Here is a 17814-nt window from a genome sequence, read left to right as displayed (position 1 = left end):
GGTTGCACTAATTTATATCACCACTAACAATGTATAAGTGTTCCCCTTTTCACTGGGCACTTGCCAATATCTATTGTTTTTTGACTTTTTTTTTCCTTTTTAAAACCTGATTTTTCTCTGTGGCTTGGTCTAGAGTGCAGTGACATGGTCATCATAGCTCACTGCAGCTTCAATCTCCTGAGCTCAAATAATTATCCTCCTTTAGACACCCAAGTAGGTGGGACCACAGGTATGTGCCCCCGTGTCTGGCTAAATTTTTTCTATTTTTTGTAGAGATGGGTCTCGCTTTTGCTCATGCTGGTAGTTTTTGACTTTTTAATAATAGCTATTCTGACAGGGGTAAGGTGGTTTCTTATTATTTTTAACTTGCATTTCCTTGATGATTAGTGATTTTGAGCATATTTTCACATGTTTGCTTGTCATTTGACTATCTTTTGAAAAAAATTATTCATGTTGTTTGCTTTTTGATGGGGTTTTTTTTTTTTTGTTTAAATTCTTTGTAGATTCCAAATATTAGCCCTTTGTCAGATGTGTAGTTTGTGAATATTTTCTCCTATTCTGTAGGTTGTCTGTTGATTATTTTCTATTTGGTTTTAGAAATATAGATTCATACTTAGGAGAACTATTTTCCTTTGAAGACTTTCTTCGAAGTGAGTGGCACTGGAATTTTGAGCAAGAGATTTGAACTTTATGATTCTTTAAAATTTCTTTTCACTTCTGAGGTTGTTTGCTTCTAGGAATTTATAATTTTTATTAATCTAGGTTAATCTCTATAAGCTTCATTAAAGTTTTGAGATGGAAATCCTTATTATGAATGACACAATTTAAATATGAATCTTAGCATTTTTTAAGACAGTCTGAGAGCGGTTTTAGGTTTGTAGTGGTATTGAGTAGAAGATTCAGAAATTTCCCATAAGGATATATGCAAAAGGCGCAGAGATTTCCCATGCATAGCTCCCACGTTATCAGCATCTCCCACCAGAGTGGTACATTTGCTACCACTAATGAACCTACAGTGACACACCATTGTCACCCAGGGTCTGTAGTTCATATTAGTATTCACTCTTGGTTTTGTATGTTCTGTGGGTTTGAGCACATGTAAAATGACACTCATCCTTTATTATAGTATCATGCACAGTAGCCTCACTGACATAAAAATCCTCCATGATGTAACTATTCATTCCTCTTTACTCACACATTCTGGCAACTCCAAGTATTTTTAACTGTCTTCATAGTTTTGCCCTTTTCAGGTTGTCACAAAGTTGGATTGATACAGCATGGAATCTTCAGATTGGCTTCTTTAGTTAGTAATGTGCACTTAAGTTTTCCCTGTCTTTTTGTGGCTTTATTGCTCATTTTTCTTAGCTCTGAATAATACTTCTTGGTCTGAATGTACTACAATTTATTCATTCACTTAGTGGAGGACATCTTGCTTGTTTCCAAGTGTTGGCAGTTATGGACAAGATTGCTGTAGATACTCATGTGCAGGTTTTTGTCTAGACGTAATAGATCTTATTTTGTCTTTTGTTTGGTTGATTTTAATTGTTACGCTAAATGCCATGTTGATTATTTTGTCTCTTGCCCTGACAAATTTTAAATTGGCTTTCTAAGTTCATTATTTAAGAAATGACTCGGGCGGCGCTTGTGGCTCAGTGAGTAGGACGCCGGCCCCATATGCCGAGGGTGGTGGGTTCGGACCCAGCCCCGGCCAAACTGCAACAGAAAAATAGCTGGGCGTTGTGGCGCATGCCTGTAGTCCCAGCTGCTCGGGAGGCTGAGGCAAGAGAATCGTGTAAGCCCAAGAGTTAGAGGTTGCTGTGAGCCGTGTGACGCCACGGCACTCTACCCGAGGGCGGTACAGTGAGACTCTGTCTCTACAAAAAAAAAAAAAAGAAATGACTCATATATATTTTTCTTTAAGTGTGAAACAAAGTTTATTGAGGAAGAGAAAGCTATGTTTATAGAGCAAGAGAAAGGTAGAGGTTCACGGAGCAAATTATGTTTGCCACAGTGAATGGCCCCATTGTTGTGACGAGGAAAAGGCCAAAGTCTTCTAATTTTTAAAAGGTCATTTGTGCTATGAAATCATTTATGTGAGGATTTAGGGGTGTGCATATGTGTCTAGGCTTACGTTAATAAAAGGAAAAGAAGAACTTTTCGTTGGGAAGTTGCTTTAAGGTAGGAGAGGTTCAAAGTGCCCAGCTTGATCCAAGAAATGAGCTATGCGCTGGACAGAGGAGAGTTTGAGTATAGATGGTGCATATCCTTCTCTTGTTTGGGTAGGAATAGGGCCTGGAGTAAAAATAAAAATTGAAAAACCTTGTCACTAAAATATGTATAAGTTGCTTTTGAGATAGTGCTGATTTGTACTTTATATGTACTGTCCATCTACTTATCTGATAAATACTTTGATTCTTACTTTGTGGCAGTCACTTTACTGGATGCCTGAGATTATAGCTGTGAACAAAGGTAGGGTCCCAGACGGGAGGTCAGACCCTTCATTTTGGGAACTTGGGAGCAGTATGTAGGCACTGGTAGGTGAAGACAGTCTTGTGGCTGTTACTAGGACTAGAAAACTTAGGGACCTGGAAAACGGCCACAGTGAACTTCCTGGGCCTGAGGTGTATGTATCAATGGCAGGTTTTGAAAATAAAATGAAAATTAGTTTTTACTTAAAAAAAAAAAAAAAGTAAGTAACAGATGTTATAGGTTTTTCACAATGTCTTTCAGGGATAATAAATATTAGATTTTAGATAAATGTTGAGAGACATTAATACTTTTGCTGGAAATTGCTTTTGAGTAGATCATGCACCCATCAAAGCCTCTGGCCTTATACATTCTGATAATTTGAAATATATGTATGCTATAGTTAAGCGGAGGCAAATTTATCTTTAAGCCTTGTATTAAAGAAAAAAATTACTAAAATAACTGCCTTATTACTGTTAAGAATGTACAGGTGTTTTTAAAATTTCTCTGTGAAATTTTTAAAACATATGGGAAAAGCAAAAAAAATTAACTACCATTTAGCAGTATATCCAGATTTAACAGTCAACATTTTGCTGTTTTTGCTTTATCACTCTTTTTCTATGCTATTTTAAAGTAATTTAAAGATGTATGATATGTTATTATTAAATTCTCCAGTATTCATCTGTAAAAATTAAAAAAAAGGTCATTTTAACTTTTCTCATATACAAGGAAGTAAAAATAGTGATTTTATGTTGTTTAATATTTTTATCCAGTTTTCTAGATCATTATATCAAATTCATTTTTACAAGTAGTTTGAGAGTGCTGAAATCCTGACCACTCAACCACCAAGGAAGCCCAGGTAGTTTGGGTCAGAAAAATGAATAAGGTGGTTCCATAGCATTTTGTAATCTCTCTTAAAAACGGTTAATTTAGAATAGTATTCATTTTATTTAAAAAAAAATTGCCATCAACTTACTGAAACTTTCTGACAACTATAGTTGTCTTATAGACTGTCCCATCTACATTTGTTGGTTGTATACCTTATTGATAGGTTCAGGCAAAGCAGGTTTTGGCATCTGTAGTTTATGGGCAGGTAGCATTTGTGTTGAGTCACATGACTGATATAAAACCTTTTTGGTGCTAGCTTTTCTTAAGGGAAAATTGTAAGGACAGTGGTCTAAAGCCAAAAAAGTTTAAGAATATTTGAAATCCGGAAATAAAATTTAGTGCACAGCTTACTTTTGATACTTCAAAAAGAGTTGAGGTTTTGTGCTTCTCAGTTAACTAAGCAGTCAGTGGGTGGCACTGTTTCCTCTGGTTTAGAATGAAAATTTAACTACTTGAGGTTTTCATGAACCAGTATCTAAAATGTTTCATTAAATCGTTTATTTGCTTTCTGTTTCACTGAATATTCCTTTCCCTCTCCATACTTTTTAGAAGAGAATGTAGAAATATTTTTATTTCTTCGATTTGCTTGCTTCATTACTTTATTTCAGAGGAGTGTTTTAGAAGGCTTTGTCAGTTGGTGTTTTCTAGAGCAGACGGAAGGTTATGCTCAGGGATACATGATAGTCGACAGTGGTTTTTTTCCTGTGGTTTCTTCTTTACCTGTCTCCCTTCTTTTGCTGTTGGGCTGAAAGGTGTTAAAAGAAATTATTCAAACACTTGTTAAGATGGGAAGGCAGACTTTATTCTGGGGAAACTACCACCTCGGGGTTTTGCAGTAGAGAAGAAACATTGGGCTCAATTCTGAGTTCAAGAAAGAGTGAGAATTTATAGCCCAGGAGCAGGGGAACAAAAAGAGTGGTGAATGTTAATGGATGGAAAATGACTAACAGGAAGCATCAGAGGTGAGGGCAGTTTCTGGCTAAACTGACCTATCAGGATTCTTGCCGAAGGCCATCAGATTAGATATTGAGAGTATCAAATGTTAAGGATTAGAGATTCTGGCTAAGTTGGTTTAGCAAAATTCTTGCTAATCCTCCCTTAGCAAACTTCTTGCAAAAATTGGTGATACAAAGACATTTGGGAAGTCCTAAAGTTGAAGTTTGTTTAGGAAGAGGATTAAGATGATTCTGACTGAAATTTGGTCTGGGGAGGCTCTTTGTCAAAAGGTAGTCTATTGCATCTTCATCCATTTATCTTTATTTATGTAGAGTTCTTTTACAGTCTAGCTTAAAAGGATGGAGAATTGGAGCTTTAATAGAGTCCTGATGTCCTTAACTATTGATGTATGCTTAGCTCCAGAACAGGAATATGGAGCATAGAATACAAATTTTTTAAAAATGATTTTTTAAAAGAACTCTTTAGAGGTGGTGTCTTGGCTATGTTGTCTAAGCTGGTCTTGAACTCCTGGCCTCAAGTCATCCTCCTGCCTTGGCCTCCCAAAATGCTAGGATTATAGGTGTGAGCTGTTGTGCTTAGCCTGAATGTTTCTTAACCTAAATGCTTGGGACCAAAAGAGTCAGATTTTTTGGATTTGGGAATATTTGCATTGTATTTAGGTTGAACATCCCAATTCAAAAATCCAAAATTTGAAATGCTCCAATGAGCACTCACTCCTTTGAACAATGTTTAAAAAGTTTCAGATTTTGAAGCATTTTGGATTTTCTTATGTGGGTTGCTCAGTCTGTAGTTTTTTCATATTAAGTTTTACTTTTTAGGGCCAGAAGGAGGGAGGAATTAATGGATCAAATTGTAACTTTACCTTTTGTGTCTATAAATCTCATGTTGCTTATTTTTGTCAGAAGTAGAGATGAACATTTCAAACACAGCTGAAAGTTATGTAGAGTGGAATGGGGTGGTAAGATCTTTGATTATTTGCAGTACTGAACTTCCTAACACATGATTTTATAGTCAAATTATAAATGGAAAAGAAGATGACTTTATGGAGCAAAACATAATTTTATTTCAAAGACTTTGATTCCATCATGATGAAATGTTTCCTTTTATCCAATTTTATGACCATAAGAATCGTTGGCATCGTATTCAGAAATGTTTTTGATGTTTTTTGTTCTTTGAGGATGAATGGAGATTTTATATTATGTGTACTATAATTGGCACCATGTGTATGCAAATAGTTAAATTCTATTTAAAAAGTTCTCTTGGTAACAGAAATAGTAACTGAAAAAATAACCATTGAAACAGTTTTGCCCCTTTGCCACCGTCATTATTAAATACTTTAAAAATAAATTGGACATGGTTTTAAAATATTATGCTGGTGATGCAGGATAGTAAATTCTCTCTTAATGTTTTTCTTCTTGAGTTTGTGTCATTCCATTTGGTCAACTTTTTTTTTCAAGCTTACTCATACTTATAATTGAAAAACTAGCGAATGGTAACCATCACTATCTTACTTTTTTTAATTGAGTCTGATATGCAGTGGTAGTGGGGAGTATTGAGAATTAGATAAAAGTTTCAATGGCTCTTACAACTAGTCGAAGAGACCAGATCCAAATTAAATATATGTGGTATCTGTTACTTATCTATATGTATATACATCTGAGAAAAACATTCAGTTTATATTAGCTGTATCTTGCATGGATACTCTATGCAAATAATAGAACAAAAGGACACATTTTTCTGTTGAGTGATGTACAATAGAGGTGGTACTTCCTAAAGAACTTGTTACAGAAGATTCTAATTCAAACAATTCCTTAACACTCATTTATAATAGTATTCAATTGGGTGAGAGTGTAGAAACATTTTACATATTATAGTCATGAAAAGATTTTACCATTATTGAATTATTACATAACTTTATTGATATTGAATATGAGATAATATCTACTTAAAATAATTTATATTTTGACATCAGAAGGTTTAAACAGAATTTCATTATAAAAATGCTTATTTCTTTTATTACTATTAAATTACTATGTATCTAGTTGTGAGTTACTATATTAAGAGGCATTAGAACACACAGGATATTATCTCAGGTTCTAAGTACCTTTCCTGGGTTTCAAATCCTATCTCTTTTTCTTATTAAACCATGCTGTTTATTCCTGGGCAAGTTACTTAACCTTTCTATGCCTCACTTGGTTTTCTTATTATAAGAGGAATTATAATAATACTTATGTTTTAGATTGTGATGATTAAATAGGTTGATATAGATAAAGTGCTCAGAGTAATGTTTAGTGCAGAAGAAGGTTTAAAAATTCTAGTCTACTATTATTATTATATTGTTTATCATATGTGTTAATCATTGTCTACATAAATACTTATATCCTGAAGCTATCTTAAGAAAGAATGTAAGTGAATTCCAGTAAAAGAAAAAAATATTTTTTTTTTTTTTGAGACAGAGTCTCACTTTTTCATCCTGGGTGGTGTGCCGTGGTGTCATAGCTCACAGCAAGCTCAAACTCTTGGGTTCAAGCGATTCTCTTATCTCAGCCTCCCAAGTAGCTGGGACTATAGGTGCCCACTACAATGCTTGGCTATTTTTAGAGATGAGATCTCCCTCTGGCTCAGGCTAGTCTCAAACCCTTGAACTTAGGCAATCCACTGCCTTGGCCTCCCAAGTGCTAGGATTATAGGTGTAAGCTGTGGCACCCGGCCAAAAATTCTTCTTTTTTTTTTTTTTTTTTTTGACAAGAGTCTCACTTTGTCACCCTCAGTGGAGTGCTGTAGCATCACAGCTCACAGCAACCTCAAACTCTTGGGCTTAAGCAATTCTCTTGCTTCAGCCTCCTAAGTAGCTGGGACTATAGGTGCCTGCCACAACACCTGGCTGTTTTTTTTAGAGACAGGGTCTTGCCTTGGTTCTGGCTCAGGCTGGTCTTAAACCTGTGAACTCAGGCAATCCACCCGCCTCAGCCTCCCAAGTACTAGGATTATAGGTGTGAGCCACTGCGCCTGGCCAGTGAGCCGCTTTTAGATTCAGACAATTACTTATCTTTGATAGAGAAAGGAAGTTAGCCAAAGGTACCAGCTGTGGTCTACTGGTCTCACATACCAAAAAGAAGAAATCAGAACAATAGGGAATGGATACTCTAGTGTGACCTGTGGGATACTCCCTTGCTCAGAAGCTGATTATAGACTGTGGCAGCTCTATTTTAAGGGAAGTAGGGCAGAAAGACTTATACTTCTGAAGAACTTCACAGGTGATGAGAAACTGTCTCATGGCAGCCTGACAGGAAATAGTTAAGTAGGAGCTGTTTTGGTAGCAGTTTCTTAAAAGCCTTTTATCTTCTTGTGTTCAGAGAGAATTGAAAGATGTTTTGCCAAGTCTCAGCTGAGATTCAAGCTTTCTCCTATTTCTTCTATGTAGATAAGTGCAAAGTTGCCAGGGGACTGTTGTGAAGTTGTATTCCTATACTGAAAGCTCAGCACACACCCATTAAAAATAGTGAGTTGAGGGCTTGGTGCCTATAGCTCAAGCGACTAACGCGCCAGCCACATACACCAGAGCTGGTTGGTGGGTTCGAATCCAGCCCAGGCCTGCCAAACAACAATCACAACTGCAACCAAAAACTAGCCGGGCGTTGTGGCGGGCCCCTCTAGTCTCACCTACTTGGGAGGCTGAGGCAAGAGAATCGCTTAAGCCAGGAGTTTGAGGTTGCTGTGAGCTATGATGCCACGGCACTTTACCCAGGGCGACAGCTTGAGGGTCTGTCTCAAAAAAAAAAAAAAAAAAATAGTGAATTGAAGTAATGGAAATGGAATTTTATTTTTCTATAGAAATGTTATTATGTTAACAGGATTACATCGACTAGTTTCTGATGGCAAACCCATACAAAGGGCAGTATTTAGTCCAAATAATGTTTTTATCTTGAATAAGAAAAGGTATTATGAAATATGCTAATGATAACTAGTCATATATACGTTCCTCTAATTTTAATTTAAAGTTCATAGCCTAGTGGGCTCAGCTAGATTGCTCTGAGACTTTCTGGAAAAAACTAAAGATACCACTGGAACAAACTCCCTCAAAGTAGGAGGGAAAGATTAAGTACATTCTCAATGTAAGTTAAGTTTTTAAATGCTAGTATACATTAGGAAGGCAGCCTGAGAAAGCATGTGGTTTGTATCTTCCTGACTTTAAATAACCCAAAAACCACATGGGTAGAATGGACAGAACACAGAAATTTTGATTCCTTTTTATATCTCAGGATATTGATTTATCTGACATTCTCAGTGACGGTCCATAAATCATTGGTTTTTAACCTGAGTGTGCAGCTATTAGTGGGGGGAAAGAGTAAAGTCAGAACATACCAGACTTCAATGCAAGCATTTGACTAAGTATTGCTTCAAGAAATCAGTATTTTAGGGGTTTGTGTGCTTGTGTGTATGTGTTTAGAGTAGCAGCCACTGTACACTAATTATGGTGTGTTGTGGTTAAAAAAGTTTGAGACATTGCTATAATAGTCTTTTTTTGAGACAGAGTTTCACTTATTAACCCTCGGTACAGTGCTGTGATGTCACAGCTCACAGCAACCTACAAATCCTTGGGCTGAGACAATTCTCTTGCCTCAGTCTCCTGAGTAGCTGGGACTACAGGCGCCTGCCATGATGCCTGGCTATTTTCTTGTTGCAGTTTCCCAGGGCTGGGTTTGAACCCACCACCCTTGGTATATGGGGCCGGCGCCCTACTCACTGAGCCACGGGTGCCACCCACTATAATAGTCTTTACTCTTTGACTATCTCAACTGTCACTGAGAATGTTTACTTAATGGTCAAACCAAAAATGTATTGCTTTGTAGTACTGCTTTATTCCTGAAATCTATAATACATTGTGAACAGATTTGTTACTGTTTCTTTACAGTTAGCTTCTGGGATTTATACTTTTGCCTGCTCTTTGTGGAATCACCATACAGACACATTCCTGCAACAAGTTTCTTCTCACAATGAAGCTGCAGTTCTAAGTGCACTAGAACGGACTCTACTGTCGTTGAAAGGTACTATTACACTTGATAACGTTCATTTTGGAAATAATGTACCTCAGAACAGTAACCAAACGGTTCCTTTGGTTGGATTTTCTGATCCTAGTTACACTGAGAAAATAAAGGGTTAATTTCTGCCTGAGAGATATGGCTTATTTGTCCTTTTTTTTTGTTAGAGACAGAGTTCTCACTTTACCACCCTCAGTAGAGTGCCATGACGTCACACTGCTCATAGCAGCCTCCAACTTTTGGGCCTACGCAATTTTCCTGTCTCAGCCTCCCAAGCAGCTGGGACTACAGGCGCCCACCACAACGTCTGGCTGTTTTTTTGGTTGCAGTTTGGCCGAGGCCAGGCTCGAACCAGCCACCCTCTGTATATGGGGCCCGCGCCTCACTCACTGAGCCCCCCACAGGCGCCACCCATTTATGTTGCCCTCAGTGCTGCTGAGGCCTCACAGCTCACAGCAACCTCTAACTCTTGGGCTTAAGTGATTCTCTTGCCTCAGCCTCCTGAGTAGCTGGGACTACAGGCGCCCACCATAATGCCTGGCTATTTTTCTTTTGTTGCAATTGTCAATGTTGTTTAGCTGGCCCTGGGCTGGGTTCCAACCCACCAGCCTCCATGTATGTGTCTGCACTGTAACCACTGTGCTACAGGTGCCGAGCCTTGTTGTTTGTTTTTTTCTTTTGTGAGAATAACTTGTCCTTAGATTTATTTTTTTCTTTTTTTGAGACAGTCTTGCTCTGTTGCCACAGCTGGAGTGCTGTGGCATGATCATTGTTCATTTCAACTTCAAACTCCTGGGCTCAAGTGATCCTTCTGCCTCAGCCTCCTGAGTAGCTGGGACTACAGGCGTGCACCACCATGCCCCTCTAATTTTTTCAATTTTCAGTAGCGGGGTCTCGCTTTTGCTCAGGCTGGTCTCAAACTCCTGAGCTTAAGTGATCCTCCCACCTTGGCATCCCAGAGTGGTAGGATTATAGGGGTGAGCCACCGAGCATGGCCTTATTTTTTGATTTTAATTTAAATTAAAAATTTTTTTTTATACAATTGGGGCACAAGTGCAGTTTGTTACATGGATATAGAGTGTAGATAGGGGCCTTTAGTGTAATGATCACATTGTTCTCATTAAGTTATTCTTCACCCCTTACCCCCATCTGCCGTCTCATCCTTTTCAGTCTCCAGTATTTGTTATTCTACTCTTTATGACTGTCTGTACACATTATTTAGCTCCCATTTATAAGTGAGAACATGTGCTGTTTGACTTTCTATGTCAATTCTCTGACAGCCTCTGTTTCTCTCATACTACAAGTCATTTTGCATTTTTCTGTTTAGCATATAAGGACTTTTATTCTTAGAATCCCACCATACCCTCTTGGGATTACCTTAATGCATCATTTAGTTTATCCAGAGAGTGGATGCATGAACCTTAAATTGCCTGTGCGTCAATGATTTTAAAGGACTCTTGACAAAAAAAAATCCATAGTGCAGGGAAGTGGAGATGGTTTGCATCCTTGAGGAAGAGATTAAAAGGCCTTGGACATAAATGTTACTCAGAATTATAATAGAAAATCTGATGTAAGGTTATATATAGAAAACTATGTATATAGTAGTATTTTTAAGGATTAATTTCAGAAATTTTCAAGAGTAATTTTGGTAGGATTTTCTTGCCTTACTGATATCATAGACTAACTCTTGAAAAAAAGGGTGTAGCTTTCTCTATCTTAGTCTGCTTTAAGCTTTTCAATATCTGTCCTTCTCAAGGTTATAGATACACATTAGCTTTTTATAGATTAGAAAATCTTGTTCTGTCCAGCTATAATTTCTATCCTGAAATGAAGAAATGCTCAGGACTGGCATTTTTGTTATGTGTAATCTCTATCCGAATTGAGACCTTTGTGCATTTAGTATGTTATATGCATTTATTATTTCATTCCACAAATATATAGGTACTTGACACTGAGGAGACAGACATACTTAAATGATCACACAAGTATATGTAGAATGATACCGGGACCATACAATGTTGTGATACTTGCTACTATTCTCAGAGAAGACTTCCCTGAGAAAGTGATCTTTGAGCCCAAACCATACAGGATAAATGGACGTTAACTGGATGATGAAAAGAGAAAAAAATGATCCTCCTAGCTGGTAATATAGTCCAAGGTTCTGTGGTGAAAAAGAACATATCCAAAATAGGGGATTCAGTTTGAATTCTGTTTCCTACTGTGATGATGCAGTAACTTCTGAGTTGTATATATAATTGGTTATATCAAACTGGAGGTCATGTAGACAGTTACATTCTAAACATAATTTTAATACATGGCCTTTATGCCTTGCCTCATGAACAGCATCTAAAGCAGCAGTTCTCAACCTGTGGGTCAAGACTCACAAGAACTATATTAAAGGGCTGCGGTATTAAGAAGGTTGAGAACCAGTGATCTAAAGGGTAATTCTTTAGTAATATAGATAGCAGTGCTTATTTAATGAATTTACTTCAAATTCTGTCACTTATGCTGTTGTCACTATTGCTAAATTGTGCTATTTTCACATATGTCATTGAATAACCCAGTAAAGTAGGATTTATTAACCATGTTATACTGATAAGGAAAATGAGTTTGAGAAAAGATGCCCAAAGTAATATAGCTGTGTGCAGTGGAACAGGATTTAAATCTAGCTCTTCAATCCTGTCATCCTGCTTGTGTCTCTGTGTACACTAGTTTGTTGATGCTATTCATAAAATGTCATACTTAAAATTGAGCTCGTTAGTCTACTTCAGATTTGGAAATAGAGGTTAATTTTATGTCTCTTTTAAGAGATATTTTTTCCATTATATAACTTAAAACTGAATGAAGTTTTTTGGTTTTGTTGAGTCATCTTAAAGTTTAAGCACTAACAGTTTTATTAGTTAAATCTTGCAATGTAGTTTTGGAAACATGAGTAGTTATGATAATCGAGTAGAGTACTACTTTTATGAGTTAGAAAAATTGGGCTTTAGTTCTATTTTTCCTACTAACTACCCAACCAAATGCCCAGGTTTACCTTTCTTTATGTATTATTAAATTAGAGGATTAAGCAAGATTATCCTTTAAGCTTGATTAGGTTTCGTGATTCTGATTTTTTATTATGATTGGGATTTTAGTTGGATAAAATATGAAGAAAGTGCGGTGCAAGTAAAGCTTGCTTTTACTTTTCAGTGCTGCGTAAGTTAACTGTAAATGGATTTGTGGAACCTCATAAGAATATGGAGGTGATGGTAAGTGATAGAAGTAATTTATTTTTGACTTTGGGAAAGTGTTTGGTATTTTTCTGAATGTTTAACAGCATTTTCTTATTGGGCATTAATTTAAAACAGTTTTTTTTTTTTTAAGTGACCATCTCATTTTATCATTCTATGTATGTTATAGTGTACTTTTAGACTTGTGGTCTATTTTTACTACATCAAGGTGGCTATTGTATGAAGGAGAGGAAGTAGGCCCAGGATATTCTTAAGATCCAATGGTACATTGAAAATGTTAATTAAAAAAATTTTTTTTTGAAGAGGTGGAGTCATGCTGTATTATTGAGGCTAGTCTTGATCTGATCTGGGTATCCTCTTACTTAGCCCCCCTAGTAGCTGGGATTACATGCACTTGCCCCTGTTCCTGGATAATTTGTTCTTTAATTTGTTAGAGATGGGGCCTTGCTTTGTTACCCAGGCTGATTTCAAATTCCTGGCTTCAAGCCATTCTCTTTCCTCAGCCTTCTGTCCATTTGAATTTTAAAATAATCTCTTAATTTGAATGCTATTTTGACATTAACAGGTGAATTATAGTTATTTATATTCTTGATATTTTATTTGCTTATTCTTATGTATTTAAAGTGAATATATTTATTTCCTCTGATTATAACATTAATGCATTTTTTTGCACTCAATTAAAAATGAATATATAAGAGAAGAAATCCTGTTGATAAACCTGTCATAAGTTGTGATATATATTCATTGTTGGTACATAGCCATCTATTTTTTTTTTTTTTTGCAAAAATATATACTTGCATGTTTTTCCCATAAACAAAATGAAATTTTAGTATCTTTATTCAGATCTTTACTAGTTTTCACAGTGAAAATGTTCTAGCTCAGCTCTCTGAGTAGCCTTTAAAGATGCACAGGAGTTGAGGAAAAATACATGTAATGGGATCTAGGGTGCTATGTTTGACTGAGAGCCATTCTTTCTTTCTTTTTTAGAAAAATATTTGGTATACTTGTATATGGATAAGATTTGGAAAAAAAAATATTTTTTTTCTGAGACAAAGTTTCTCTCTGTTGGCCCAGGATAGAGTACCGAGGGATTATAGCTTATAGCAACCTCAAACTCTTGGGTTCAAGTGATCCTCTTGCCTTGGCCTCCCAAGTAGCTGGGACTACAGCTGGCCACCACAATACCTGGCTATGTTTAGAGATGGGGTCTCACTTTTGCTCAGGTTGGTCTCGACCTCTTGAGCTCAAGCAGTCCACCCACCTCAGCCTCCCAGAATGCTAGGATTATAGGCATGAGCAACTGCACCTGACCCTAAAAAAAATTTTTAATTAACATAGTAATTGTACATATTTATAGGGGTATGTAGTAATGTTTAATATGTACAGTGATCAGATCAGGGTAATTAGCATATCTAACTTTGATTGAAATGATTTTGTTGTTAAAAGAGATTATAGCAATCTACATACTTATTTTTTAAAAATTAAAAAAATATGGAAAAGGAGACATGGAATCAGAAAGTCATTAACAATCTTACTATCCAGAGATACTGCTAGTTAAATTTTATGAGACATCTTATGCATATTCTTCCAGATAGACTTTCTCTCTTCCTTGATTCTTTATAAATGGGATCATATTTCCATGCTGTTTCCTTACCTTAAAAAAAAAAAACCCCACAGAATATAATGGATGTTTTCCGCCGTATGTCAGTTATATTGTTTCATCACATATTTTTAAGTGATTATATGATACATTCATTTGATTACCATTGGTGGACTGATTTTTTAAAAAAAATATAAATCAGTATAGGATTCTTATAATTTCCTGTCCAATTTATTGATGGATATGTAGGTTGTTTTCTGTTTTTAATTGTTGGGAAAAGATATTGGAATGAACATTTGTGTACTTATATCATGTATTTTCCTTTTTTTTTTTTTTTGCTTTCAATTTTAGCTGGCTTTCACTCTTCTTAGTTTGAAGGTCTTTTTTCTTATTTTCTTTTTTTTCTGTTCTTCCATTAGTGATTCTCTTGCCCTCTGCCTCCCAAATAGCTGGGATTACAGGTGCCGCCACAATGCCCAGTCTTTTTTTTTTTTTTTTGGTAGAGACGGGGTTTCACTCTGGCTCACTCCTGCTCATACTGGTCTCGAAACTCTGAGCTCAGGAAATCCACCCACCTTGGCCTCACACAGCGCTGGGACTATAGGCATGAGCCACCACGCCCAGCCGATATCATGTATTTTTCTAATGATCTCTCTAGGATAAATTCCTAGAAATGGGAATGTTAGGTTTAATATGTGCACATTTGCAATATTGATACATATTACCAAATTGCCAGAAAATATATAAAAAATCAACTTCAGTTTTAATACTGATAAATTTTAATTACCCTACTGCCAGAAAAGATTCTCCAGAAATTAATTATATAATTTCCTATAATTCTCTTACTAGAATGAAAATTCCATGAAGGCACAAACTTTGTTTCATTTATTGTTCATGTCAGAGCTTAGTATAGTCTTTTCTGTACAGTAAAAGCTCAATAGTTACTTTTTGAATGAATGAATGTATGTTATGGTAAAAGCAGTGTCAAAAGCCTCAGTAATTACATGTGATATTACTCTTGAGTATCATAAAATTATGTTTCTTATTTTTTCAATGAAAATGAATATTTGAATTACATTTCTGTAAGGTAGAATGGTGGTTTTCAGTGGATGTAATCAATGTTTTGTGAGCTTTTGGCTTTCCCTTGAGTCTTTTGTTTATAGAAATTATATGTCAACCTTGACTCAGATATGAATGCTTTATTGTAGTAGTTAAGATATATTGACCAATCAGAAAGAGGGTACAATTTTAACAAATTAAGAACAACCTTTCAAGTAATACAAAGTTCTTAAAAAATAACACAAAACTTAAAAGATACTGAAAAAGGAATAACATAGGATAGTGGTGAGACGCTATGCTGTGGATTTCAGTGGAGTTGGCCTTTTTCTGTGGTCTCATGTTCTTTATCCTCCTCACTGCTCAGTTTCCTTTTTTTATAATATAGAGATGAAATGATAGTACCTACCTCACCGAATATTGTGAGGATCAGGAGAGGTAATGATTTTTGTAATGAGCTCAACAACTAATTAATGTGTTCTGTGAGTTACCATTTAATGGTTATTTTAATTGGAGTTTTTTTTCCTATTGTGTAATGCATAATGTGCTCCCATGTATAATGTACACCCATGTTTTGGGGTCAAATTTCAGCAAATGAGGGTGGAAGGGGCTGCTCAGTGGCACCTCATTCTCTCGCAAGAAGTGTGAGGTGTGAAGCCAGCTGCTGCAGAGAAGTCAGGAGTGAGCCCAGGTTGTAGGTGAGAGTGGTGGGAATGGCCTGAGTGCCCAACCTCCCACAGCTGCCCTCTCCAGCCCACCTTCATCCCAACATCTTCTCATTTCCTATCATTGCCCATGTCCATCAGTGGGAACAGGCCACAGCCACTCTGCTGAGAACCCCACTGGGCTAATTTACTGGGAAGCTAGTGTGAAGGGCTAGGACCAGCCCTGCCTGTCCCGGGCTCCTGATGCTAGATTCCTGCCTTTTTCCAGGCTGCCTCGTCTCTTGCATAGCTGACCCCATTCTAGACTCCTGAGACACCATGTGAGGAGGAAGCCTTCTTTGTGATGCCCTAGTGAAGTGTCTGTATTCACATTTCTGTTCAGTGACTAGACCATGACCTCTTTGAATCATGCAGACTTTGGACAGATGTCAAAGTCTGTCAAATGTCAGAATGAATCATACCAGTCTTTCCCAAACTTGCAAATCCTGCACATCACCTGGAGTGCTACTGTTTAAAATGAGATTCCTGATCCACACCCAAGTATACTGAATCAGCTTTCCAGGAGAAAGGTAGGGGTACCTATTCCATTAACAAGTAACCTAGGTGGTTCTTGCTACTGGCAAGTTTGGGAAATTATACCAACGTAATACCATGGGGATTCATTCATGTGTGGACTCAGGTACCCCTGATGTTTTTGTGCTTTGTTGCTAAGTACCCTTTTAGACAGAAACTTCATGGGGACTGAGGCCGAAGATCACAACAGTGGGCTACTAGTAGAACTGAGTCTCAGAACCCAGGTCTTCTAAACCCCTGTTCAGGGATCTTCCTCCTTAGCACTGTGTCCCTGGGGCCTCAGAGTGGAGCCAGCTATGCCAGAGACGAGGCAGCCTGGAAAGGGGGATCTACTGTCAGAAACCCGGGGTTGGCAGGGCTGGCCGTAACCCCCCACACTAGCTTCCCAGGACATGAGCCTGTTGGGGTTCTTAGTGGAGCAGCTGTGGCCATGTTCCCACTAACAGATGTGAGTAGGAAGGAAATGAGAGGATGAGGGGACATTTGTTGGAGATGAGCACTTCTGTTGTCCAGGCTACACTCTCATCTACCACCTGGGCTTGCTCCTGGCTTCTACTCAGGGCTAGCCCTCCCCTCCTTTCCTTGGAGGTCCTGAAGCTAACTCATGTTGCTGTCAGCAGTTTGCCTGCTTCTAAGATGGTGCTGTCACCTGTTGGGCTGGAGACTCCAGCAGCTGTAATGCCTGCCCAGTGGAGAGGTGGCCTGGAAGAGGGACGCGATCGCCATGTTCTAGGGTATTATTTTGCACACAGATACCATTATTGCTTTCTAGAGTTACACTTTCAATGCATAAGCATAAATAAAAGAATTAAAAACATTTATATAGATAGGGAATTAGTACTACTCATGCATCCTTGTTTTTCTCTCAAAAATACATTTTGCCCAAAAAAATTTGGGCAAAAAGTACATTATACATGGGAAAATACAGTAAAACAGATTGTTTAGTTTATTTGGACTAGAGATTAATCAGCTGTCTGTAATTTTATAAATTTCTGATAGTCTTGATAAGCTAGATTGATGGCCTTTGTAATTTTCTATTTTCTTTGGAGAAGGCTGACTGATATGGTAATTTTAATTAAAGAAAATAGAATAAAATTCCTTGCATCTTACAGTTACTATATGAAACCATTGGATTTTTTAAAAATTTGAGATATATATGGGATTTTAGTGATCTTATTTTTTCAATATTGAAACCTTCAGCTGTTTCATCATTCTAGGAATCATATTGTTACTTTTCATTATCAGTTACTACCAGCTATGATTAAGAAGACAGAAATGGTATGGAAATAAAAGAATGATAGGATTACCAAAAGGACGATACAAAAGTGAAATTGTCA

General features: G+C 37.0%; 1 protein-coding gene across 5 annotated transcripts in view; it reads left to right on the top strand.

The window, feature by feature from the left end:
• IPO11 (importin 11) overlaps positions 1-17814 on the top strand; it is a 232940-nt gene that overhangs the window by 46838 nt on the left and 168288 nt on the right. For all 5 annotated transcript variants that reach the window (XM_053589979.1, XM_053590000.1, XM_053589989.1 and 2 more), the window contains exons 6-7: positions 9227-9359; positions 12543-12601. In XM_053589979.1, coding sequence (XP_053445954.1) covers positions 9227-9359; positions 12543-12601 — 192 coding nt within the window. The remainder of the gene's footprint in view (positions 1-9226; positions 9360-12542; positions 12602-17814) is intronic.

This window comes from Nycticebus coucang, chromosome 1 (assembly GCF_027406575.1).
Source record: "Nycticebus coucang isolate mNycCou1 chromosome 1, mNycCou1.pri, whole genome shotgun sequence".
NCBI classification, from domain to species: domain Eukaryota; kingdom Metazoa; phylum Chordata; class Mammalia; order Primates; family Lorisidae; genus Nycticebus; species Nycticebus coucang.
This window is presented reverse-complemented; position numbering and strand designations above follow the sequence as displayed.